The 26,862-nt window shown below is 41.4% G+C and overlaps 2 protein-coding genes across 29 annotated transcripts in view; one reads left to right on the plus strand and one right to left on the minus strand.

Annotated features, from left to right (window-relative positions):
• Positions 1-410: 410 nt before the first annotated feature.
• BEND6 (BEN domain containing 6) lies at positions 411-26,558 on the minus strand. 6 transcript variants are annotated; one of them, XM_071806971.1, is made up of 11 exons: positions 25,554-25,891; positions 23,276-23,442; positions 15,008-15,113; positions 11,503-11,731; positions 11,249-11,394; positions 10,616-10,714; positions 10,067-10,244; positions 8,395-8,612; positions 6,853-7,045; positions 4,856-4,994; positions 411-1,809 (listed from the first exon to the last, which is right to left on the minus strand). In XM_071806971.1, the coding sequence occupies exons 4-11, from the start codon at positions 11,696-11,698 to the stop codon at positions 1,557-1,559; spliced, it is 1,422 nt and encodes a 473-aa protein (XP_071663072.1). In that variant the 5' UTR covers positions 11,699-11,731; positions 15,008-15,113; positions 23,276-23,442; positions 25,554-25,891; the 3' UTR covers positions 411-1,556. The 6 variants fall into 6 exon arrangements, with proteins under 6 accessions (XP_071663072.1, XP_071663073.1, XP_065692107.2 ...); XM_071806972.1 differs by lacking the exons at positions 15,008-15,113; positions 25,554-25,891 and adding an exon at positions 26,285-26,558; XM_065836035.2 differs by lacking the exon at positions 15,008-15,113 and having other exon boundaries at positions 25,750-25,891.
• Positions 26,193-26,862, plus strand: part of DST (dystonin) — a 307,103-nt gene continuing 306,433 nt past the window's right edge. For 7 of the 23 annotated variants that reach the window (XM_071806945.1, XM_071806942.1, XM_071806939.1 and 4 more), the window contains exon 1: positions 26,194-26,488. In XM_071806945.1, the coding sequence (XP_071663046.1) occupies positions 26,308-26,488 (181 nt within the window). In that variant the 5' untranslated portion in view covers positions 26,194-26,307. Of the gene's footprint in view, positions 26,489-26,862 lie in introns of all 23 variants that reach the window. The other 16 variants (XM_071806962.1, XM_071806967.1, XM_071806968.1 and 13 more) reach the window with 6 other exon arrangements.

Below are 26,862 nucleotides of genomic sequence, written 5' to 3' on the forward strand. Positions count from 1 at the left end.
TGGCCTATCACCCTATCACAAAAATCTTCCTTTTCTCTTTGCGGTAAGCCTTTGATAACTTACCTAATCAGCACAGTAGAAGAGCGTGTAGTACAGTGTGATCTTCAGTGCTGCACCAGGGAGAGCAGCCATTTGTGTTTGGCTCCATGTACCTGCCCAAGTGCTTCTGTACCTCGCAAACAGCACAACAGCTGCAGCTGTGTAGTATCAGCCAGGACAACTTTAAGGTGTAAAGTGGGCCAAACCCCTTCCCCAGCTGAAAATTATGAGCTTTATAGAAATTGGCTTCAGAACAGTTATAAAGAAAAAGGAAAAAGAAAAGTGAGAGAAAAACAAAAACCACCTTCCATATTAGAGGCTGATGTATGAAAGGCCCAGAAGACAATAAAGATAATAAAATAAAGCTAAGACACAGTAATGTTTCATTTTATTTGATAGAAAGTTACTTCAAAAATATGGTTAACTATATACATTCTTATATGCTGTACATACAGGTACATATACAAAATATATATAATAGCAAACATCCTTCTGTTACATTTTATGGATGTTAGTTAATAACATGAGATAGAACTTAAATCATATTTCATACCTGCTTTTCTCCTGATCCTATCTACAAGGAATGAGACATGAAAAAGACTTGCAGATCACTTAGTTCATACCCCTGCCCACACAGAAGTGTTCTCCACAGTGCATTTTATTAGTGCATTGATCTAGTACAGTTAGGTTTGCAGAAATATTGGGCTGGTCCTATGAACCTGATGTTCAGGGAAGAAAAGAGAGTGAGAGCTGCCAACCCAGCTGGGTACCATCAGCAGCACTCCTATGGGAGAAGCCATGGCTGCCACAACCAAACAGGCTATCAGGGAAGACCCTGCCCTGCGCCAAGGGGGAACATGGCTTCTTTCAGTGCCTTTCCAACTTTCAGAGGTTAAAAATGAGCTGTTTCTTTCTTGCAGACATCTTGAGAGTGGCAGTTTCATTGCTCTAAGAATGTTTTCTGTTCCCCAGGTTAACAACATCCTTATATACCTGTTTTATTTCTTCTCTGCTCCTGTGGCTTTCTGTGCTTTCTAACCCCGTGCTGGTCATAGTCTTAATTTCACTAGGAAATTTTTCTATTCTCTTTTCATACCTCTGTATCTTTTTTGTATTAATATGCAATAACTTTCTCTGTTTGGTAAAGCAGTTTTTTACCAGCTGTCAAGGTGAAAGCAAGGGGATTAAGGTTTCTCTTATACATTCTTTTGGTATTACTTTAAATAATGTTTTTTTTCTATCTAAGGGGAACTCCTATATTCTTCAGAACAAGTTTATACTTTTTTGATTTACCGTGTAACATGCATATATTTAATAATATCTTAAAGCCAAAGATACTAATATACCTTCATCTTTTTCTATGCTGTGGGATTTTCAGTTGCTTGAGAAAATTATTCTCAGGCTTGTATTCTGCTTGCAGTAGCTCTGTTCACTGTTGCTAGACCCATTTAGATATTTTTTATTTTTTACTACTCCTTAATCTCTGTTGAGAATTTGAAGTGGTATGAAATACCTTGTTATTCTTTGTCTAAATTCCTGAGATCCTGGTTGGGAGAGGGCGCTGGTGAGCTGCTGCCGAGGTGAGACTCCACCTTGGAGGTGGGTTTGAAGCGCTCCTGCTGACCTGGTGTGCTGGGGGCTGGAGGGGTCTGACGGCTGTCACTTTGCTGAATTTGTGCAATAGCAGCTGGTGAATCATCATCCTGCTGGTCTTGTGTGCTGGGATGAACAGCAGAAGAGATGATGCCCTGAGGAGCAGCTGTTGAACTACTGTTGAGAGAATTTATAACTAAGCTTGAGATACTAACATTAAAAGTGCAATTACTACTGTTCTTAGTTTTTGAGCAGTGGAGTTTTTTTATTAGCCAATTAACTAATTTTCTTCAGACTTATTCCCTTTTCTTTGTTTTACCTCAGCCATATGGATCTGAGATGGTGACTTGTCTGTCTTGTTGGATTTGGCTCAAAATTTCTTCTCTTGAATTGTAATCATGTTCTGGGGAAAGGTGGAGATGCTGGATAAGGAAGGAGGAGCAGCAAGGGAGGAGATCAAAAGTGCAATATCACCAGTTTTAAAAGTTAGTAACTTGTGTGTAAGTTGTTACTAGAGGTTCTGCACTGCAGAATTTCCTCTTGACTCCTCATTGCTGGAAGGTGAACTGAAGGAGGTCATGAGCACTTTGAAATTCTTCTGATTTTCTTACAGAGAAAACTTCTGTCATCTGAGTTAAAGGAATTGCCACCATTAGCCTGATTACTTACAAGGTGCTTTAATGCTTTTACAGTGAGGGAACTCTTAACAGATGTAAAACTAATCTATTATAAATGTATTCTAACAAGCTTCCATTCAAGAGACACCACACAGGCAATATCTGCATTGGTTTCAATGGATGTTGGACTGGATTTTACATAGGCACTTATGAGTAACAGACATAACGACATTTTTAAGATATCAAGTTTAAACTGAAAGGTCTATAGGCAGTATTAAAAAACAATCCAGAATTATTACAGTGTGTCCTGGTTTTGTTAAAAACAAGACCGGTTCTTTTTTAGTGATTTTCCTTTCAGCTAAGTTCTTCTAGGTGGCTGTACTTTTTTGAGTTTTAGCCTGCATATTTTTCTAGGATGCTATACTCTGTGCTGATAAGAGACCAACGGATTGCTGAAGAAGCTCGTGTTTAGATTTATTACTATGGTAGCCAAGAAAGACTGATAAGTTGTCCCCAGTTCTGTTGTAGGAGGGGTGGATGGATCAGGTGACTAGAACTGACCAACTGAGGATCAACTGAGTATTCCATCCCATAATTGTCATACCCCTATATAAGAGGGTGATCACGAGGGTCACTCTCTCTTCGACTACGGCCGGCATCTGGAGAGGACCCTGTCTGTCTGTCTGCCTGTGATGCACAGGCCTCAGGCCCTGCATCCCTGCAACCAGGTTCCGCCAGCTCCGCACACCCAGCTCTGCTGCTGGAGTGACGCCAACTCCACATTGAGCACTTGAGACTGGTTTTGTATATTTTGTATATATATTCTCTATTTATTAGTAGCATTAGTACAACCCTTTAAAACTCTCCAACTTGAAGTCTAAGTCTCTCTTCCTTTCCTCTTACCTTTCCGATCTAAAGTAAGGGGTGGCAGGAAATGAGGGGATAACAGGGAGCATCTGGCATGGTTTATTGCCGCCTTGCCTTAAACCTTGACACAGTGCTAGCTTAAGATCCTCCTGTCAAGGTTTCAGGAATATTGTGTACAGGAGAAGACTCAGGAATTAACAAAATTTGTGGATTCATCTGATGCAGAGAAACATTTAAAATATTTAAGATTTAATACTTTCAAGGAAGACAGGGTCTGTGTTTCTGTGCTGTTATTTTTACCAGCTGTGTCAAGGACAAGGAAAAGTACTACAGTGAGTCAGTTTGCACTGTGTGTTACAAATACAGCGGACCTTCATTTTGTGAAGCCTTCTCATCTCTAGGAGAAAACAATTAACATAATAAACTGTATTTTAGCCAGGCTAGTTTGTTGTTTCCAGATGGGAAAACCTGTGTATGCGGATTCCTCCAACAGATATTATCTGAGTATTTCTCAAGTAGTAATTCACAGACCACTGGTGGTCCATGAAGTACTTCCAGGTGGCTTAGAGAAGAATTCTTGTAGCAAAGCACTGCTATTACGAATACTTCTCAAACAATTGTGTCCTAACGGAGTCAAATATCTTGGGGTGGGTTTTTTTGTTGTTGTTGTTATTATGAAGTGCCTTACAGCTGCAAATACATATTAAAACATGCATGAGGTAACTGAACTAGAAAGAAGTAAAATATTATTTCAGTATGGAAAGTCTAAGTAAGGACAAATCTGTTCTCCTTGTCACACTAATTTTAATCTCTTATCCTGTTCCTTGTTAATCCCTAGGAGAGGCTGAGCAAGCTGGGGCTGTTTAGCCTCAAGAAGGCTCAAGGGGATTTTATCTATGTGTATTTTTTCACTGTGAGGGTGACCGAGCACTGGCACAGTTGCCCAGACAAGTTGTGGAGTCTCCATCTTTGGAGATACTCAGCCCAACTGTACATGGCTCTGAGCAACCTGGTCTAGGTGACCTCGCATGGAGCAGCAGGGGTTGGACTTGCCAACCTACAGAGGTCCCTCTCAACCTCAGGTATTCTGTGATGTGTACTTTCGGTATATATGGAAATAGTGCTGTGCAAATAGCTGACTTCACTAATGCTAGGGATGAGTTCACCAATTTGAGACTAGTCTTGTTCACAAGGTAAGAATACCCATACTAAGCAAGATGTTATTTAATAATTCCTCTGTCACAATGACTTAGACTCTTCTGGCAGTAGAAGAATGCTAATTGAGCTCTCCTACAGTACTTTTAACAGTAGGTACAAAAGAGCTTTGATTATGTTTATCTTTACTTGTGGGTTAATTGAGGCACAAGTGACATGAAAAAGGAATTGACTGGTTTCTGGAGAGCCTACAGAGAATAATAAGAAAAGTAAATAACGCCAAATCTGAAATAGATATATTGATCAAAGTAACTCCGTTTACTTCTGGATTCTCTTCCTGTAATTTAATAGCCACATGCTGCTTTGTCTAGAATGAACAAATCTTTTTGTGATGTAATGTTAAGCTGAACTGCTTTTGTATTATGTACGTTTGGTACAAGGTTATAAAAATATTTACTATTAGGCAATGTGTATATGAACATATATCTTCATGGTAACTTTAACATTGCTTTTAGATTTTGTTACCACAGGTTAATATATGGAATTACAAATGACAGGCTATGATTTTTTTTTTTAAGACTTACCAAAAGCTATGCTTCTGAAAAGCACCTGAGTTAAGATCTTTGCTTAAAATTGGCTTCTTGGTGCAATTGTTCAGTTTTTGTCCCATCATTCGCCTAATTAAAGCATCATCTGTGTTTGGAAACAGCTGTTTCGTGATTCCTGCAAAATAAAGAGATGACATATATGAGGCCTCCAGATCAGAGAAACAACAGATGTATGATCTAAAACACATTTCTTGTGTCTTTGAAATTTCCAGCTACTTCAGCTTAAGCTCTAGTTACTTTGCTGCCTTCAAACACTACTTCATAGATACTGTGTGCACCAGCTCTTGCTTTTTTCTCTTTGCCTTCCATATTGCTGTGCCTGCTCTTGGCAAGCTCCACGGGAATTCCAGGGCCACAAGGGCTTCCCGTAGTGAGTGGTTTGTGTTTCCTCATCTCCTCTCGCTTTGTTCTGTTCTTGATCAGAGAGTCCTATTCCCATCCTTGCCAGTCCTCACACTTCTGAATTTTACAGGTTTTGTTCATTAATTTTCATTTGCAGCTGATGTCTCCTTCCCTAAAAATTTCCCTTCTGTTTTGGCGGGCTAACTTTTTCTGAATGCAAAAAAACCAAACAGGACTTAATATCAGGAATGTAACTCCTGGTCTCCTTTTCTCCATCATCTTCCCTTCTCTTGATTTCCCCCCACTTTCGTGTTATTTTGAAGTCTCACAGTTCCCATTTTTTTAAAATAATATGATCTGCTAACTCATTTGCTACAGTCCTAGAATTTCTAGCCTTCCATCTTATTTTTCTTCTTCTCTTGTATAATGTTGACACTTTTCTATTTGAATTCGGGAGCATTCTCATTCTCCTTAAACATTTTTGACTTCTCTACAGAGTCCCCTTTGTCACTGAATTCTCTGCAGTATGCTGCATTCAGTGTCCTGACGATCCTCTCTGCTTCAGTTTTCAGATTTGCCTAGACGCTTCCGCAGAATCCGCTTTTAGAAAAGTCACTAGCAGCTCTTGGAATCATAGAATCATTTAGGTTGGAAAAGACCATTAAGATCATTGAGTCCAATCGTTCTTCTCATCCCATGAAATCTTTTTAATTCCTCTCATACAACTAAAATTGTATCATCTTACTGCCTCTAAATCTATTTTCACCACCTTACACAGTCTTTTGTTTTCTCTCTCTTGACTTTGGGCCTTTTTCCTCTAGTTAGGTTCTTAGGAAAAGAGGTTTCTGCAACTGATAACTTTTGAAACTGTTGGCCAACTTCAACAAAACCAGATCAAGGTACAGAAACTGGAGCTAAGCTGGGAAAGGAACCAAGAGAATTGGGTAAGTCCAGGTGAATGGCAATGGGCAAGGGATTCTAGTACAGGAATGTAGGCTATGTTGTTCACATATTAAGATATAGGTGTGTATCCAACAAAAATCAGGCTTCATGTGCTCACAAAATACTATTTTCTTTAAAGCTGCTACTTCCAACTGAAATTATTCTCTTTCCTATGCACCAAACATTTTTTGCCTTTAACCTAAGCATAAAACAAATCTTGTTTGCTTCTCTGATCACTATTCTTGCCTTCTCTACTTATTGTCTTGTTTTGCCTCCAGTGCTATTTAAAATGTCAGAATTCATAACACTGGCTAACTCCAGAATATAGCAGACATTATTTCACATTTGATCCAAGTGTGTCCTCTATTTACCTTCCCCTATCTGTTAATTCTCAGGCTTCAATTTTGACTGTTGTAGATTAACCTTTCAAAAGCTAAAAAAAAAATATATCACTGTGCTGAGTATCCACTCAAGTAAAAACCACAAATTTCACACAATAGAAAAACTACTACTGAGCATTTCACTGACAGTATTTGTAACAGATGGGTAAAGTATGTACCAGAATAAGGAAATATAAAACATGTTGCACATCACCTGAGCAAACCAGCTGTTAAGCATTAGAGCCCCCCCCCCAGAGAAAGCCCCCTGGCAAGTCAGTGCCACATTCAGTAATGTTAACAAGTCATCACCTATGATTTCCTGAACTTCATTCTGATTCATTGCTGGTTTTGCTGCTTTATCCTTTGAAGAGGACGACTTCGCACCTGTGAGGCTGTGCGTAGCCATGTATTCATGTGTATAAAGTGCTTGCATCAAGTCATTTATAAACTTTTGAGGTTTGCTCTTGTTACAAAGTGCAATCTGCCACTTTTCAATCTTGAACTGGAAAATAAAATTGGTAATAGACATAACTATTGCAGTTCTCTAGAAATATTATACAGCATTATCTTTGAAATATATTTTTTACAATTTTCATTTTTAAAAAAACCCCTACAATTTCCAAAGGAATTTCTGCAAACTGAGTGCTTGAGATCAACGCTAAATTTGCGTACCACTCAACATTTGCAACTGTACCTGCAGGTTGATGTTTGTTTTTTTTTTCAGAAGTGTGTGTGGGGCAAACTAAGGACCCCATTCATCTTAGCAAACACTTCATCAAGCAATCTTTATTACTCACTCGTGGAGACAGGACATGTTCAGACATATCTAAAACCTTCTGCTTGCACCTCATGTGGGCTGGCTGTGGTCCAGTGCTGGCCTGGAATCTGTACGGCCTAGGGAGCATGGCGCTGCACCCAAGCTAATATTCCTGCCTCCGAGCAGACGTGCCCGAAGAACTGTGACATCTGGTCCTGGGCCTCGAGAGTGACTTCAACACACAGCAGTTGTACAGCTTAAGCACCAGCTCTCCTAATGGGCAATTTTCAGCTACCTCTATTTAAATAAGGCTCCGTTGCTTAGAAAATTGATTGTGTTTATTTCTTTGGAGATGTTAGGTCAGATTTTGTATGTTGCAATATTTAGTCAAAACATCATACCTGGATAATTCTTCATAGATTTCATTGGTTTTGGGGACCCCATGACAATGCAGGAGAATGATTTCCAACAACAGGCATGACTTGGTGCATAAGAATCTTTATATAAATTGCAAACGCAGAAGCTGGCATTATTCTTTTGGTTGGGTCTTTATATTTTCCATGTACAGCCTTTGTGCCTGAGATTTCTTAATTATGCTCTGTTATAATTACAGAGAATAGGGGAGCATCATTCATTATCTCTCTATAAATTTATTTCTACTTAATTGCTGGCCAGTGTCTGGAACAAGAGCAGAATCATACCATCCCCAATGTACTTACTAATAGTTTAAACAGACTGCTGGTATTTTTCTTAGATTATCTCTGAAACACTACCATTCTCCTCTGGCATCCAAAGTATTAGGCTGGAGGTTATCCCTGGTCTCAGTATTTTCTTCATGCATCAGCATTCTGCCCTTAGTCACTGATGTGCAAAGCCACTGAAACCAAAGTGAGTTTGGGAGTGTACCAGCACACTGAATTAAGTCTTGGTTTCTCATGGAAAGAGCCTTCTGCATAAAAGGAGCTCGTTAGTCACATCATCGACTGAATGATGATAAAATGATTTTTTCTGATGCTTATTTGTTTGTATTTGTTATACTACAACAGTAAAGTTTGTACTGTATAAAGTTTTAATTTTTATGCCTTTTAACTGACCTGTTTTTCAGCCTGTTGCTCCTCGTCGTCCACATTCAAAGTCACTGGTGAGCTGGCGTTACTATGCACAGCTGCATACGAATCTGCTAATGGGTTGGCAGCTGCTTTCCAAACAGCATGGGAAGGCAGACTGGACGTAGATGATGTCACTCCTCCTTTGAGCAGCGCTTCAGCCATCCCTACCAGCTCCTCAAAATGGGTGACTGCCTGGGGCAACACTGAAATCAAATGGAACATGCTGGCTAAAATAGTAATCGAAGCTTCAGACTCTAATTACATAAGCATGTAAATTTTTGTAATTATGTTTCTGTCATAATGTGAAAGAGTCAAAGTAGTCAGCAAAGATGCTTCAATGTGCTTTTTTCCTATTCTCTCAAATGTTTTCGTGCTATTCTGCTGGCCTCACCCATGGAGATCTGGCCTCTCTTTCTAGAACAGGATAGATCAGTTCTCTGCAAGGCTAAGAGGAACCATTATTTTATGCCCATCACGGCACTAAGTAGGCTATTTATCTTTTTTTTTTCTTTTTGCTATCTCAAAATCTCTACAAGTCTGTAAAGTTACTCAATATGGGCTAAGTAATGTTATGATTTTTTTTCCCTTCAAATAAATGACATAGACTGCACAGACATTTTTCCTCTTTTTCAGTCTAAGAGAATTTAAATAACCTTTTCTCCAATATTTATTTTCAAACATAAACTTTTATAGAATCCATTAAGAAGAATCAATCCAGAGCAAAAAGGATGCAAGGGATAAAGAATCAGCAATATACAGAATCACTAAAATACAGAAAATACTAATACAAGTCCTTCAGACGCAAGGCAAATGGACCAAAATGTGTAAGAAAAGTTGAGAGACACTAACAAAATGTTTCAAAATAATATTCAAAAAGGTGAGGATGAATGATTCAAAGCAAGTGGAATAATATATGGAATAGAATCAGGTGAACAGTGGACCTGATAAGCACTTGCAAAATCATATGACACTTAAAAAAAGAGAGATATTGGGGTGTCTAGGGATGGTATGATGCAGCTGGCAAGAGAATTAGCAAATCCTCTTTAAACCTGATTCATTCACCAATGTTTTGAAATTTTTGATTCAGTCTTGGCTGCCCCATAGTGAGGGACAGGGCAAGTAAGAGGAGCTTCAGACCAGATGATCACTAAGTGATGAAGGATTCATTTATAAAATAGAAAAATGCTTCACCTCTGGGAAAGGACTAAATTTGTGGCACCTGAGACTAACTCAGATTATCAATAATGAGGAAATACCAAACTAATTAGAAATGAAACCATTCCGGAATAAAGAAAATTCTGGTAGATGAAGAAAGATAGCTAATAAATGAGGTTAGTTGGACTGGTCAGTGGAGTGTTTGAGCTTAGCCAATGGTTATTTACAGCGTACAGAAATGTTCTCTTGGGAACAACTGACAGCAATTAGACAGATTTTTCCATTTCTAACTCTGATTGCCTAGCCTCCATGTAAGACAGTTTTTTCTAAGTGCTGCTGGAATTAAATGCTGCCATGCATCAAAGGCTTGATGCTCATGGTAGGCCTTGACCATGTCAAGTGCTTCAGCATCCATAATAACCATCCAAATAGTCTCTTACAAATCAGGCTTTTCATGACCTTCAGGCTTTCCTCGTCATCAAAATACCTCCCCTGAGTTTACCTTGAAGCATCACCAGGGACTGCCTTAGACGGCAGTTTTCTCTCATGGTGTCTGCCAGCTTCCTCTTGAGACTTTTTATTTTGGCACACAGTTCTACCTTGGATAATTGAAATAAAGGCTCTTCATCATCACTGCTACTTGCACTGTACAGAAAGTTGCTTCCTGAATATTGTTCTCGCTGAAAAAAAGCAAAACAAAACCATGCTATCTAGAGCAACAACAACATAAAATTAAAGCATTAAAACTAACATTCAAATATCTGGCTAAATCAGAATATTCTCTTTGTACACAGATTGTATAGACTCAGTGCATTTTAATAAGAGCTGTTACTGAACATAGTTGTCACCATTTCTATTAACATTAAAAATATCAGTGTAATACAAAATTGTTATGTATTTCTCCCTCTCTTCTCCATTCACCAATTTTCTAAGGTAGTGTCTTTCAGAACCATTAACTTCACTGAAACAAATCTCTTATGCCCCCCTAAAGAAATACCTTTTGGTTGGCTTTTGCTTAGTACATAAAAATCGCTCAAGATGAGATGTCTACCTGTTTGTTAATTAAAGATGTTTCAAGTTGACTCAGGATGTTGGCAGGAGCAGATGCCTGCAATGATTTCTTTCTTTTTATATGCTTCATAATCTTCTCCTGTAAACAAGAGCATAATAGTGCATTTGCATCCTATAGAGCCTTTCATTACAGTATTTCATAAGTTTATGATCTCATACAGTATCTCATAGTATATTATAAACTTTTATTCACTGTGCACTCAATATTCATATTATTTTTGAAAAATATGTTTGTAATTTTATTATTAAGTTTATAGTTTCTTTCCCTGCATTTTGTCACTGCAGATCTTAGCACAATGCAAAGCTCAGAAAACCTGATCCCTTCCCTTTCTTATGCTGTGGTCAGATTTCTGTCTTATGGGAGAAAATGTAAAGGAGCTATAGAGCATCCAAAGTCTTAGATAACACTTCTCTAAATAGCATAGGACAAAATCTATTGGCCTGTCTAGTTACTGTGAAAGGTTATTGTGCTAAGGTACCACATTGAGACTGCTTGCATTCCTACCCTTACTATACCTAATTTGTGTATTATGTTGTTAAGAATCAATAGTTACAGTCTCTTTCCTTCCATTATGGGCCTACCACTATCAGACACATAAGGACAGAAACTCACCTGCTCTTTATCCAGGTCACTGTCCTCACTTTCTGAGAATATCATTTCTATCCTCTTCCTCTTGCCTTTTCCAAGGACTTGTATTTTTGTAATTTCATCTGCTTGTAATATCTTTTGCATCATTTCCACCAGCTCCTGGGGGTCATCTGAAGTGATGAAAAGAAAAAAAGACCAAAGCACAGAAAATCAGGTAGCAATACCTTACAACTAGATTAAAATTTCATATCAGACAAATGCTTTGGAACTGTGCTCACCACTCATATACACAACTTTCACCAGGTGCTTTTCTGTCTTTCTTTCGCCCACAGGCCAGTTTACTAGCACGTGCTCATTTGGTTTCAGCAGTCTTTCTAGTTCTTTGTCATCACTGGGAAGGTCCTGTATCCATGAAGTCTCTCCAATTTGCAGTGAATTATCATTTACAAAATCAAACAGCGTGAATTTTTTCATTGTTAAGTGGTTTTCTTGTCACACAGACACTGCCTGTAGGACACCATAGGAAAAATAGCTTTTACCATGTCATGCCACAGGAATGTTACAAGAACACTTTAAAAAGCCCAAAACAACCCTCCTATTCCTGGATCTTGGTAATTTCCTTGCATGAAAATATTCCAGATAAGGAAAACTAGGCAACCAGCGTGTTATATCTGCCCTGAAAGCTGGGAGACAGTCTTCTCAATACACGCACATCAGACAGTTGCCTCCAGAACTATGCAGAGAAAACAGCTCTCACTCACAGGGCCCTTGCTTCCCTATTTCTGCCATGCCTAATACATCTCCGGGCTGGGATCTCTGTTACCGCTACATTTGCCCCAATAAAAGTTTTCAGTCTAGCCTCTAGCTAAAAGATACTGGTGTGATGAAAACATTCCCTAGAACGAAGGAAAGTCTTAGTTATACATGCTATGAAGAGGGATGTATGACTTCCAGGGCTCTATTATTCATCTCACGGACAGCAAGATGTACAACTGCAGCCACAGAAAACCAACCCAGAACAACTGACTGGGTGAGGTGTGACACGTTCTGGCAGTGGAAAACTTGACGTACAAAAGAAATGACAGGCCAAGGACTGGAAGAGAGCTGCGCTGCTTCATGAAGAATAACAGCAACACAGAGAACTCAAACCCAAAAATACAGCTAAATCCTTTGCTTACATAAAACAATATTTTTTAAAGCAAAGGACCGTTTCTGGGATTTTTAAAGCACTTAAGTTCTACAATGGGAGAAGGGAACAAGTAATATTTCATGCTTTATTTTTCTAATGAAGTTTATATATGCTTTACAAGAAAGTGTGAAATGTAACATACACTATAAAACTCTACTGGTAATGTAAATGGTTCATTTACGTGTTGCCATTATACTCAGAGAAGATATTTTCTACTTTAAAAATTATTGAATCAGATAAACCAAATTAATAAAAAATCTGATTTTGTCAAACCTTGATCTTCTTTCCAACAAATGTATGGTTTAGCCTGCCCGTCCATAGAGGTGAAGGACTTTTACAGCGCTGAAACCTCATGAATTCCCAGATGTGACAGCATGATTTGTGATTTACTTGGCCTCAATCAGTCGGAGGCAAATTACTGACTCACGCAGAGGCTGTCAAATATGTAACTCAGAGCTGAGAAAGGAGAATTATGTGGGGCTATTATGTCAAAGTGAGAAAATCTGGCTGCAGTGCTCTAAGAAGCAACGTCAATTTGTCTGCAGAAGCCCAGCTCGCCACTATTCACCGTGCCTGTGTTACGCCTCAGCAGAGCTGGCTCTTCACACAGGGGTGAACTTGTTAATTTGCGGAAGACAGCTGCACCCATGTCAACATGTTTACTGATACAATGAGGCAAGCAGCGTTAAAAATTGCCATTAAAAAGAGTATTAAATCATGCTTTTATGCAGAATGTGTTCAGTGTGATAGCAGTAGGAATTTTTAAGTACTGCACTGCTGAAGACAGGAGACTGTGTTTGCAAGAATTCACATTAATTTTCTTTAAAGAGAGTTAGAAAGACTGGGAAACATCCATTCCATGTAAATTCTGGAGAGGAAGCAGCCTGAATGTCTATGCCTAGTATGAATCACCAGAGGCCTCATTCTGCCACTGATCTATGCTGAGTGGATCCTCATACCACAGACAGGGATCATTCAGGTGAATAAACATATAGACAAAGCAGAACCCCAAGGAGAGTTTCGGTACTGACCTCACTAGGGATAGCTGAGGTCCAAACTGAAATGGTGTGTTTGTTCTAACAACAATTTAAAGCAGCCCATGCATGCAACCACATTGACCATCAGTATTTTTCTGTCTTTTTCAAACTGCTTTTGAGTATAAACCCCAGTCAGCTCAACATCTTCGTGCCAGATGCAAAATGTTAACTCTGATCCAGCCAGCACAGCAATCCCCATCACCCGGTTCTTCAGTTCTCAAATGAAGTACTTGGAGCTTTCCCCTCTTTGGCCCTTGGCAGCTGTGAGCTGCTTCATTACCCTCCTAAAAGCCCACATAAGGTCAACAGAATTGCAGCAAAGTTTGAGCTGCCAGTGTCCTAAGACTGAAAGCTGATTGACTGATTTCTATATATATATTTTTTACGTTTCCCTGCAGTCCTTTAACAGTGTGTATGTTGTCTCCCATTTTGTATTAAGACAAATATTCTCTGAGCCACGGGACATGCTTGTGGTCTGTGCTCGTACAGGGTTAGCGAGCCAGCCCAGGATTTCCAGGGCCGCGCTGAACACACAGGCTGTTCGCAGTATGGAGGGTAAGCAGTGATTCCTATAGCACAGGGGCTGGTCACACACACACTGTGCCAATGCTGCACACTGGTAGCAAGTCCAACAGATTTTGGGAGGTATTGGATTTGCATATATGTTATACAGTCTAATGAAGTCAATGGACAAGTGAACTTTTGGATGTCTGGAACCCATGACAGCAGCCTGGTGCCACTGGTGGACACTGTGAAGCACATGGACAGCAAAATCCCTCCAACAGTCTGCGCCAGACAAGCACCTGCATGCACGAAAATCCAGACCACCACTCAAAGCCAGGGACAAATTCTACCATGGTCATGGCAGGACTCGGAGATCAGCAATTTGTCAATGTGTACATTATCTATAAAGCTCTTTTCAGCTGTCGAGATTCTTGCCTGCGGTGGGAGGGTATACTAGTACTACAGTTAAACTGACTTCATGAGAGTCTTAACAGCTGCCAAGTTAAAATATAAGCTACATAAAATGCTGAGAGAAATAAGGAATGGATTTCACAAATAGTCATGGCAGGCGGGATGGGTTAGATCACTCCTTTAGCTCCCAGCAGGAGTCTAGAACCCTCCCGGCAGCTTTCTGAGGCTTGTGCTTGGTCCTGTCTGTTCTGCTGCTTTTGGAGGGACCAAGGCAGGAAAGCAGCTGTGGGGCAGCAACAGGGACTGGCCAGGTCCCATCTCTCCTGCTGCAGCTCTGCTGGGCATCACGTCAGCTGCTCGCATTATACATAAAATAATGGAACGATTACATTGCCAAATAAAATGGACAGAGTGCAATAGTTGATTGTTCGTATTTTTCTGTTACGGAGCTATGGCTTCAGCTCCCCCAACAGCCATTTATTCAAACTAAGCCTTTCCACAGAATTTATTGTGACAACCCATGGGCCTTGGGGATAATACCAAACTGCTGGCATCATCTAGCAAGTGAATAAAGGGAATGGAAAGGTAGAACAAAATGTCTTTAATGAATAAAAGGAACATTGAAATAAATACTGCACTTACTGGAAGAGAAGTCCTGCAGTGTTTTCTCACCCTCTTCTCCCACTGGAGTCAATGTGAACTTTGTCTGAGTAAGGACTGCTCCAGATGTCTCCCTCTAAACTATTTCCTTTGCCAAAACAGATCAAAGGCAAAATATATTGTATCATCAGGAAAAAAAAAATTGGGGTGGGATTAATCTCACCAAACTTTTACTGCCTTAAAAGTGGGAGGTTGTTTAGCCATGTTTTGCTCAGTCACTGCAGAAAGAGAGGTGATTCATTTCACCCTGAGGCACATATCTAAAAGACAGTGGATGACTTACTGTCTGGGAGAGCCTGTTTCTCTCTACTGACTATTCAGTGACTGTACAGGTGAGGTATGCCTCCTTATAGAAGCTGGCTTGGTCCAACCCATCCTATATTAGTTTCTTCTGGTTTAAAGCTGTAGGATGGATTCCTACAAACCTTCTGCTATAGGAAGCCAAGAGGATGGAGTGTGAAGTCTGTTAAAGTGTATCCAGTTCTCTGTTTCAAATCTTTCTTACACAGTTTTGCAAGTCATCAAGTAAGATTTCTGCCACTTGGTGCTTTGTTCGGTGGTTTAATTGGAAGATGTATGTGTGCAGGTGCTAACCAGAGGCAGAATTACATGACCTTTGAAAGCCACTTACGTTTTGCAACTTAATTCTGCTATACTCTCCATTTTAAAACACTAACTACTTACTTGAAAAGTACTGAAATGCAAATTTATGATTTACCGCTGTTCTAAGACATAAATCTGTCTTTTTCTAAAAGCAGGTAATTTGTAGAAGGGGCAAAAAAAGGAAGGAACCATTTAATTTTTAAGGAAACATTAACTGGCCTCTTAATTTTTACAAACATGTTAACACCTCACATTCTGCACACGTGCTACAAATTTGCACACAGAACAGTTACTAAGCAACTCAAAAAAAGAACAAAAAACCAAAACAAAACATACAAAAGTCTTTTAAAGACATATGTCACCCTTTGTCTGACATAGTCTGTTCCATTCAGATGGAGAGTTGGCAGATGGCATGCTGAGATCATTATTTCTCTTTCCTTTCAGTGAATGCAGTGTAAAGTATTATGAATTTACAACATGAGATTGTAGGCCAAGTCAATGGGTCCAATTCTGCCGTGGTTTAAAATAGGGCTTTGCCACGGATTTCTCGTAGATGAGGTTCTTAGGGACATGATTTAGTGGTGGGCTTGGCAGTGCTAGGTTAAGTGTTAGATTCAATGATCTTAAAGTCTTTTCCAACCTAAACGATTCTATGATTCTATAAAACTGTACCATAACCATGCAACACAAATCCATGATAAAGTACTAATACTTTGTATTGTCTAGCCTCTAAATTCAATCTTCAATAGTCCCAGTTTTCCTTGGGAAAACAAAACAAAACACACCGCCCTTACTAAGCTAGAAATTACTCTTACCTTGCTCAAACTATTTATTTGCAATTGAGTATAATGAGTGATAGTCACAGATTTGGTTTGTGCCACTTTGACTATGGCATTTTACATTGAACTTGTGAGGACCTAAAAATACAATGTTGGTGTAAAACTCTTGGGCTACACTGAAGTCTCAAAATTCCCAGCTTTTTCTAACAAATTTATGATGGAAAACATGACCATATTTAAATATGTTACATGCCCTGTTGTGGGTTCTAATCTCGTTCCCCTGAAACCAGTGTAAGATTTATTAATTATTTCAGTGGAATTAGGTACCGTTGGAAGAATGCAGAAGTGGTGTTACTGCTCAAAAGATTTACAGTGTGATATCTTAGTCATTTTATGGGAAAAAATGAGACTTAAAAGCACAAATCTGCTGCTCTCAGCTGAGAAATAGAGAGTACAGATTTTCCAGAATCATCAGTATCACTATGTTCCAAATTCAGCTGGAAATCTGGGGGAGCATCTATCAGAACATTACTGCAACTTTCAAGACTATAAATGCACAGAAATTATCTCACTTCCACAGGAAGAACAGAACTACATGACTTTTATTACTGATAACCCACAGCTCAGTTCCTGACTGGAGATGATTGCTATCCTGGTGTGACTAGCTATTTCAATTATTTCAATAATCTGAGATATTTTTCTAAGAAGTTATGCAATTCATGGTAAAGCAACATCTTCTGCCCTTATTTATGCAGATTATCTCATTGACTTCAAGGCCTCAGCAGCATTTACAAGCCACAGATTATACACAGAATTTGGCCCATACCTTGTCTCACATACCAAAATTGATCTGAGTAGCTCAAGGAATTCATTAAGCCATTACTATTTTTCACAGTAGTGCCCTCCATGCTGAGAGTTTTAGCAACCTAGAAGTTCTATAAAATAACATTAATACCCAAGTACACCAAAGCCCTTTGTAGGACTGTGTCTTAAATCAAAAGTTTATTGGAAAATCCCTGACTTTTGCATCAAACCATTAATTTTATTTGTAGTACAGAGTGATAGGAAAGAATAAATAATTAATTTATTAAGCAGGTGTATATTTAGTAGGATTAGAAGTACTAAACTTTTGCTCTAATTAATAATTTACTAAACTAACGGTAAAACATGGCTTACATTTCAGTAAGTTCCAAGATAGCAACCTGGCATCATTATTGGACTTTGAGGACAGATTTAGTTCTATATTTAGATGCCTACATTTAGGTGTCACTGGTGCACCAGGTATCAAAGTTATCACTGTAATCAGTGGAGATCTAAGAATCAATTTCACTTCCTAAATGTAGTTGTCTACCACCAATGTCCTGTGGTGTTCTACTTTGCCTTCAGCTGCTACTCAAGAAGTGCAAATCTCCCACAGGTCTTTATCACAACTGCTGTCCCTCTGGAGATATCTCAGCCTTGAGCACCTCCCAACAGTCACAAGAGTCAAGGCCCTGTTGAACATACCTCATGTAGGGCCTAGACCCTCCTCCAGGTTCATGAGGGAGGTTACACTTCAAATGGCAATAAACACATACATTTAGGGAAGCAAATTGTTCTTCAGGCTCCAGTGATTGAACTGAGTTTAAGTAGGAGCTTAGATACCTCACATGCCTTTAAACCGCATATTTACTTCTCTGTATTTTAATCCCACACTCAGTGAAAGATCCACATAAAGATAACAAGATGCCAAATAACAAGATGCAGGAAGTTATCTTAATTCTACAATGTAGATTAGTATCTTTATTAAATAACTATTTCACAGCTGACAGGTGGAAAACTAGTACCCACTTTCACTTGCTTGTTCGCAAATGCCATGCACAACAAAAGGTATTCAATATACAGACCAACAAAAATAATTTTATTTATTGAACTGGATGAGATACCTAAGCTACAGGAATTTGAATAGTCACATGAAAGCTATTTCCATGCAGGTTAACATATGCAAACTCATAGAAGCAGGAAGTAGCCTGGGAGAAGAAACAAGTCAGCATGGCTTTGTAGAGTCTACCACTTGGCTACCTACATTCTGATCTGGCTTGGGTAATTCAATGCAATGCATCTTAAGAGCTCCCAAATTATAAAGGTTAAAGACCAGTGATGTATTTGCTTATTTTGCCTAAAGATGTTTATGGCAAGGCAGAATCATTAAGGGAATGTTTGACCACATGCAAATTTGTGCTGAGGTGGAAAAACTGTGCACTTGCTATATGTAACAGCCAAGCTCTCAAATACCCTCTTCCTAGAAGGCTGAAAAAAATATTAGATGTACTTTCCACATGCAACTAACATAGTTTCAAATTGGACTATGTTGAAACAAACCCACTGATAACCTGGTGGGAAGTTTGTAAGAAAGACATCTTAGTTTTTGCCACCTTTAAAAAAGAGTATCTTATATCGTTCAATAATCTGTGCTGTCTCAAAGTAATACTATCAGTGACATTCTCCCTTCAACTCAAAGAGCACAGAAGTGAAATAGCTAAGGAAATCCCAGGCTTGAACTTGGGTCTGTATTTAATAACCTAGTGGCATCTTAACTATCTCTTCTCCTGTGTCTTTATTGGTTGTCATAGGGGAGTGATAATAGATTAAAGTCATGCCTGGTTAATAGTTGAAGTGCCTGCTCTTTTACTCCAAAGCTCTTCCTCAGTTGCTCTGGTTTTGCAACATGTTGGTAGGAGGGATGAATTTGATGATCTCCAGTTAAAAAAAAAAATCTGCATTACTATTAAAGGTCATGAGCTAGAACAAGAGACATATACATTCTCTTACTCCAGAGAATATTACTGCAGCTAAGAGTGGTTGTGCATGCGCTTAGGAGAATTGACAGAAAGGTATCTTCCCTGCAAGCGTAACAACCTCAAACCTTATTAGAGCTATTTTTTCCCTCATGTAAAATTACATGTCTTTTTAGTGTGTGTAGTTCAACCTAACTTTATAAATTAATATAAGAGCTCAACGACCAGTGTTGTGTACTGGTCTGAAACAATCCTTAAGGAACTTCCAATTATATACATAAAATACAAATGAAGTGCAAGTCCCTCCGGGATGCAAGGCCACATTCAGATTGACAAGTGCTACATTAAACGCTGCCAAAAATGAATACAGAGCAAATTTTAACCAAGGACAAAAGGGCATATCACTGCTGTAATAGTAAAAAAAAAAAAAAAGCCATAGGAGCTTTAGCAGTATATTTCCATCTAGGCTCAATATCAGGCTCCGTCTGCAAAGTAAATTTATGCCCACAGAATTCCTGCCAGCATTTTTCCAGCAATGCTGTAAGCCGTGAGTGCACAACAAGGATCCACCCAAGGGTACTGAGGGAGCTGGTGGAGATGACCACCAAGCCATTTTCCATCATTTATCAATAGTCCTGGGTAACCAGGTGACCAGAGGTTAGCAAATGTGACACCCATCTACAAGAAGGGCTGGAAGGAGGATCCAGCGAATTACAGGCCTGTCAGTCTGACCTTGGTGCCAGGGAAGATTATGGAGCAGATCATCCTGGGTGACATCACACAGCATGTACGTGACAACCAGGTGATCAGGCCCAGTCAGCATGGATTTATGAAAGGCAGGTCCTGTTTGACCAACCTGATCTCCTTCAATGACCAGGTGACCCACTTGGTGAATCAGGGAAAGACGGTGGATGCTGCATACCTGGACTTTAGCAAAGCCTCCCACAGCATTCTCCTGGAGAAGCCAGCAGCTCATGGCCTGGATGGGTGTGCTCTGTGATGGATAAAGAACTGGCTGGAGAGCCAGGCCCAAAGAGTTGTGGTGAATGGAGCCAAATCCAGTTGGTGGCCAGTCACGAATGGTGTTCCCCAGGGCTCAGTATTAGGGCCAATTCTGTTTAATTTCTTTATCAATTATCTGGATAAGGGGATTGAGTGCACCCTCAGTAGGTTTTCAGGTGACATGAAATTGGGTGGGAGTGTTGACCTGCTGGAGGTTAGGAAGGCCATACAGAGGAATCTGGACCAGCTGTATTGTCGGGCTGAGGCCAGTTGTCTGAGGTTTAACAAGGCCAAGTGCCAGGTCCTGCACTTGGGTCACAACAACCCCAGGCAGTGCTACAGGTTCAGGGAAGAGTGGCTGGAAAGCTGCCTGGCAGAGAGGGATCTGGGGGTGTTGATCGGCAGCCGGCTTAATATGAGCCAGCACTGTGCCGAGGTGGCCAAAAGGTCCAACAGCATCCTGGCCTGTATCAGGAATAGTGTGGCCAGCAGGACTAGAGAAGTGATTGTGCCACTGTACTCAGCACTGGTGAGGCCCCATCTTGAATACTGTGTTTAGTTTTGGGCCCTTCACTGCCAGAAAGACATTGATGTGAGAGTTCAGAGGATGGCAACGAACCTGGTGAAGGGTCTGGAGCACAAGCCTTGTGAGGAGCGGTTGAGGGAACTGGGGCTGTTTAGCCTGGAGAAAAGGAGGCTGAGGGGAGACCTTATTGCTGTCTGCAACTACCTGAAAGGAGGTTGCAGCATAGAGGGTGTTGGTCTCTTCTCTCACGTAACAAGTGATGAGAGGAAATGGCCTCAAGTTGAACCAGGAGAGGTCTAGATTGGATATTAGGAAAAATTTATTCAAGTAAAGGGTTGTGAAGCAGTGGAACAAGCTGCCCAGGGAAGTGGCTGAGTCACCATACCTGGAGGTGTTTAAAAGTCATATAGATGAGGTGCTTAGAGGTTCAGAGGTAGATCAACAGTGGAACTCCATGATCTTAAAGGTCTTTCTCAACCTATATAATTCTGTGATTCTAACTGCATGGTTCATACTCCATTTGATTTACATTCAGTGTAATAAACAGAGGTAATCAAAACATGCAAGTTGTGCGAGTTGTTGAACCTGCAAAATAAGGTCAATTACCTCTGCATACATAAAGGAGGCAGAATTTGGTTTTACATGGTCACCCAAGACACCTGCAGATGGTAAAATATTCCAGTCACGGAGGGCTCTAGTCTGCAGTACTGGAATCAGAGTTTGGTCTTGGGTAAGTTAAACAACCTTTACAGTTTAGCTTCTCTTTTCAAATGATCTGAAATAATAATACATATTTATATAATTTCAAGGATACTGTGGGAATTAACTAATGCTAGTGTGCCTTCCAAACACACAAAGCCCTGCATAAAGCAAACAAATTAACAAGTTTTGCAAAACAAAGATTTGCAATAACCTTGCTGAGTTTTTTTTCATGTGACGCCTATATCAAGCTGGAAAATCTTATTCTTTCAGCTGAAGATTGTATTTTATAAGGTTTAATCATCTACTAGAAAGTCATACAACACCTTCTTATACATCATCTTAAACTGCTAGAAAGCACACTGAGGACAGCATATAACCTGTGAAGCAGAGTATTGAGAGGGAAAGTCAATTATTTATAAAATCATATAATCATAGAACAGTTTGGGTTTGAGGGGACCATTCATTGAATGAAGTTGATAATATGCAGATACTACAATATGTTCTGTATTTACTTTGCTTGCTGCTTTGGTTTTTACTGCATTTACTTAGGTTCCACTTTGATTAGAAAAAAACACCCAAATATTTTGTTAAGAGGTATTAGATGATTAGAGAACCCTTCTAACCAGTTAAGTAGTCATTTAAGCAGAATATTTTACTTAATTTTAATTAATTAGTAGAAACACAGCCCTCAAAGCATACCTACATACCAGTGAAAGGAAATGATCTTACTCTCCTGCTTACTTAGCAACTCTTCTGAAATCATATAATGTATCTTACCCTATTCTTATGTCCACATCACCAGATCTGGCATCTGACCTCTTTCTTTTGGTTCACTGATACAGGGAGTCTTACAATTACAAAATGAGGTCCACAAGGTCTAAATCTGTACGAACAGAGAGGTGACTTCTGAGAGTTGACTGCCCTCAAATCCCATGGCTCATACTGGGGGAAGTCAGCAGTTCTCTGCAGACATGGTTTCTCCACTCCAAGCACCACCATACTTTCTTTTTGCATTTTTTTTTAATTCCTTTCCATGGTACCCAGGTAGGATTTTTAGTTTCTTTTATAATAAAAAGAGTCACTGAACCTTATGGAAATTATCAAAGAATATGCACTAGTCCATAGATTGTACTGCAACTCTGCGAACAGCGCAAAAGTAAGGGAAGAAAGTATCTCTACCTTCAGCTTCGCTGGGAAAGATTGCTAAGTCAGAACAGGTCATCATAAAACACTGGCTGAAAGAATATTTTAGGGCAATACTGCCTTGTGTCCCTGCAGGAGGGCTGCTGCTGCTACAACACATTCCCTGCTCAACTTTTCCATTAAACTGCAGAAGTTTGACCTCATATCTGTGCTGTTCCTCTCCCTAATGCAACTTGGGAATATAGGTAAACAACTGCATTCAAGAGTGACTGTAACCAGAGAAACATCCTCTCCTCCTGTCCCTTTCCACTGCAAACATTTGCTGGTTGCCTCTTTTCTGTGGAGTCTCTGAAGCAGAACTTTCCTTTTTCATCCCTCTGCCCAAGTACTTATCACCACCTCCTCCCTCAGCATTGCTCAACTGAAAGGCTGCTTCCAAGCCTCCTGCCCAAAACTTCAGCTGTGCCCGTGACTTTGTCGCTGCTCTGTTTCCCTGTGAGACCCATCTGTATGATGCTACCTTCCATCTTCTCACATCTCTGCAAAAGTGCAAGCCACATCATGCATACCCTGCAATGGCAGCAGTACCCCTTATTTATTTCAGGTTCGGAGGCTACTTTCTTAACTTAGTTCAAGCTCTCAAGCACGCAGATCTCTTTTCTGACCTGCCTTGCCATTCCACACATTCTTGCCACCATTAATCTCAAGACTCCGTTACCTTGTTTTACCTCCTCTTCTCTGAAATAGCTTCACCTCCTGGATTCTCCTTCTGAGGTCAAATCTCAGCTGAGAGCCAACAATTTTGTTTTAACCTTCTCTCTTCATTCCTTCTCTCTTCTCTGTTTGTCATCCTTAAGATTTATGAAAAGTTCCCCAAAAAACATTCTGCAAAAAAGCTTATATTAAAAATGCTATAAACATAAAACTTATTTTAATTTCTCTTTATTACTATTTTGAGGGAAAAAAAATCTACCTACATATAGTTTGCTTATTTTTTAATGTGAAATAACTTCAGTAACTTAAAATTTACTCACCACAGAAGTAATATTTTAACCACACTATCCAACCTTACAGTATTTAACCAACACAGAGCAGTAATGTATATATCAAAAGCCGTAGCAGCGGTTTGGTATACATGGGAAACAGTTAGCTCAGAAGCCTAGAGCAGTAGCTCTCTGAAAATTCATGCATGTCAGCATTTCTTGTGGTGAACTGTATTATCTTTTGCATTTAAAAAAACCAAAAAACCAACCAACTAAGCAGATGTCATAAAATTTATTATATCCTTTTGGCAAAATATTATCCTCAAGACACCAATGAACTCTAAGTCTTAGAAGGGGAAAGCTATAAACCTTGAACTAAAAAAGCTAACATTCGAGATTTGTCAGTCAGATGTTTTCTATGCACTGCTACCCGAGAACAATGTGAAAATAACTGTTTCCTCTCAGTTCTCTGCAATTTGCCATGCAGTCACTGCTGTGTTACATTTCCTCTACCACCCCATTCTGAAACAATAAATCAGCGCAGAGCAAAAGGTGTCCAAAAGTTTGCTGCTCCTGCAATATCCTGCAGTGGAGCATCACACCAATTTGCTTCATGTAACAGCGAGGTAACGTGAACCGTTTGAGTGATCTCCAGGTAATCTGCATTAAAACCATTTTACTGCAGTGTACTGCGGTGTTAGGAAAGATTTCAATATTGCGTCACGTGATACAACACAACCTTATCGCATTTGTCAGTTCCTAGGCTGCCAGGGAAAGCTTTAAATCAAAAGCTGCAATGAAGCAACTTTCCATCTTACAAAGTAATACAACAGACTATTTTGGCTCACTGTGTTGGCATATATTATGAAGTGATAAAAAATTCCTGAAATAAAATATTAGAGACCTAAAAGCCAACATATTTTTTCTTTTTTTACTTAGCCCCCAAACTCCATGTCAAGAGAATTATTAAATGAAGAGAGATTTCCCTGTCATTAAGGGTAGAGTGTTACAATGTTACTAGTTCAGAGATAAATGAATTTTAGTCTTCCAGAGATAATTTTTCCTGATCTTATTTAAGCTCCCATAGATCTGTTTCCCTCTCTGTCCTTCATATTTTGTAGTTTAATTTAAATTTGCACATACGCTTTTCTATATACTTTTATGGCAGTCGTGTAAAGCAGTAACATTTCATTGTTATTCCAGTGTTTACAGAGATTTTCATTATTTCTGTAAAGTTTCCAAAATGTTCCTCTCATTTATGTGCTCATGTCAAAGATACATGAAAAAGAGCATGAATTTAATCACAAAATAACCCTAACTTTTTTCCGCAGTAACCCAGACAAAAATATGTTGGATATATTTGCAGCATGTAATTGTGTGTGTGTATGCAGTAGTAGTAGTACAAGGGAGTTTAAAAACTACGTTTTTCAAAGACCTCTGAAACAATCTTTGAAAGTCAGGAGTATCAGCAAAGTGAGAGCTACATGGGTAGCAGTAAGTGACAGAGATAAACTCCTGTTATTATCTGCATTAGCAACCCGCACACGCCAGGATTTTTATGGTATATGCGACGCGTAAGCTTCAGCAAGGCGGCAAAGAAGGGCACAGGAGCTGACATCAGCTGCGGCACGCTGGCTCTGTCTCCGGGTTGCTCCCGCCGCAGCGAGACCCCGCACCAGCCGCCTTCTGCACGGCTTTCACCCGGGAAACATCCCGGCGGGCGTGCAGACCGCACACCGCCCGGGCCACAAGCACCAAACGTCGTGTGTGCTTTACTGCACAGCCCAGATGAAGGCTGGTGCTGTCCCTCCCGCTGGCAGCTGTGCCTAAATCCCAGCATCAGAGACAGGGGTCAGCGCGACACAGGGACCCCGATCACCTTCTCAGTATGTCTTTCATTAACAGTTCCCAGTCCCTTCCCCCTGCGACGGCTTCGCCATGAAACCGGCCGCGACCGGTGTCCCAGGTCTGCTGGTCTGTACCCCCCGCGACGCCCCGCCAGCGCACACAGACCTGCAGGGGCGATCGTCGCCGCGACCCCGCGCCCCGCAGGTCGCTGCCCTCCGCGGCGGCGGGCGGGGACTCCTCACCGGGGAGAGCGGGGGCAGCCGCGGGGGCGGAGCGGGGCGGCCGGCGGGCTCTGCCGCTTTCCTACTGGGGGTCCCCGGCCCACGCGAGGAAGCCAAGCAGCCCCGCCAGCCCCCGCTACCTCGCCGCAGCCATTTTCCGTTTCCCTTCGCAGCAGCTCCAGCGCGTGATGTCACCGGCCGCCCCGGCCAAGTCCCGGCGGCGGCGTGCTCGTCCCTTTCTCCCTCCGGCGACACCGCCACCGGCACCCTCCTCCTCTTCTTCTTCCTCCTCCTTCCCGCGCCCCGCCCCGCCGTGCCCGCGCGGCTGCCATGCGGGGCCCCGCCCCCCGCGCCCCGCCCCCCGCGCCCCGCCCCTCCCGCCGGTGCCGCGGGCGCTCAGCCCGCCGCGCTGCTCGCTCGCGGCTGCCGCGCGGGCGCGGAGGGGCAGCCCCGGCGTAACCGTCTCCGCGGCGGCGGTTGCTGAGTCACGGCCTGAATCCCATCCCGCTCCCCTCCTCCCGCCTTCCTCCGCCTCCTCCACCGCGCTGCCGCCTCCCGCCCGGCCGCCAGCTCCAGCAGCGCCGTGCTGGCGGCGATGCCCGCCCCGCTGCCGGGGGGAGAGGCTGCCCGGCGCTGCCCGGCCCCCCGCCGCTCGCCGCAGACCCGTGCACGCACAGGGGCAGCCGTGCGCTTGAGCCATGATTGCCGCGGCTTTCCTGGTTCTGTTGAGACCCTACAGCATCCAGTGCGCCCTCTTCTTGCTCCTGCTGCTGCTGGGGACCATTGCTACGATTTTATTCTTCTGCTGCTGGCACCGCAGGCTCCAGAAAGGGAGGCATCCCATCAAATCTGTCTTTTCAGGTCGCTCAAGGAGCCGAGGTAAGCGATGCTGCTCATCCCCGAGGACGGAGGGAGGGTGTCCCCGGCCCAGCCCGCGGTTTCTGCTGGCGGAGGGCCGCTGTGCCTCCATTTAGCGGGGCAAAGGCTTTAAATAAAACTGAAGCCGAGCTCAGGACTGCGGCAGCCTTGTCTCCACCCATCCCTTAGCGAAACCTCGGCCCGCGGGAGGGAAGTGAGGGGCCGGGAACCCCCCAGCCCTCCCCGGTCTCTCAAGTGCAGCAGAACTTTATGCCCAACTTCTTCCCGATGAATTAAATATAAATGCCGGGCGGAGCTGCCGGCTGCGCCGGGAGAGGCAGAGCCGGTCGGGGAATATGCGCTGAAGGGCGAGCAATTAGCTAAACCCGTTAGCC

Source organism: Patagioenas fasciata, chromosome 3, assembly GCF_037038585.1.
Source record: "Patagioenas fasciata isolate bPatFas1 chromosome 3, bPatFas1.hap1, whole genome shotgun sequence".
NCBI classification, from domain to species: domain Eukaryota; kingdom Metazoa; phylum Chordata; class Aves; order Columbiformes; family Columbidae; genus Patagioenas; species Patagioenas fasciata.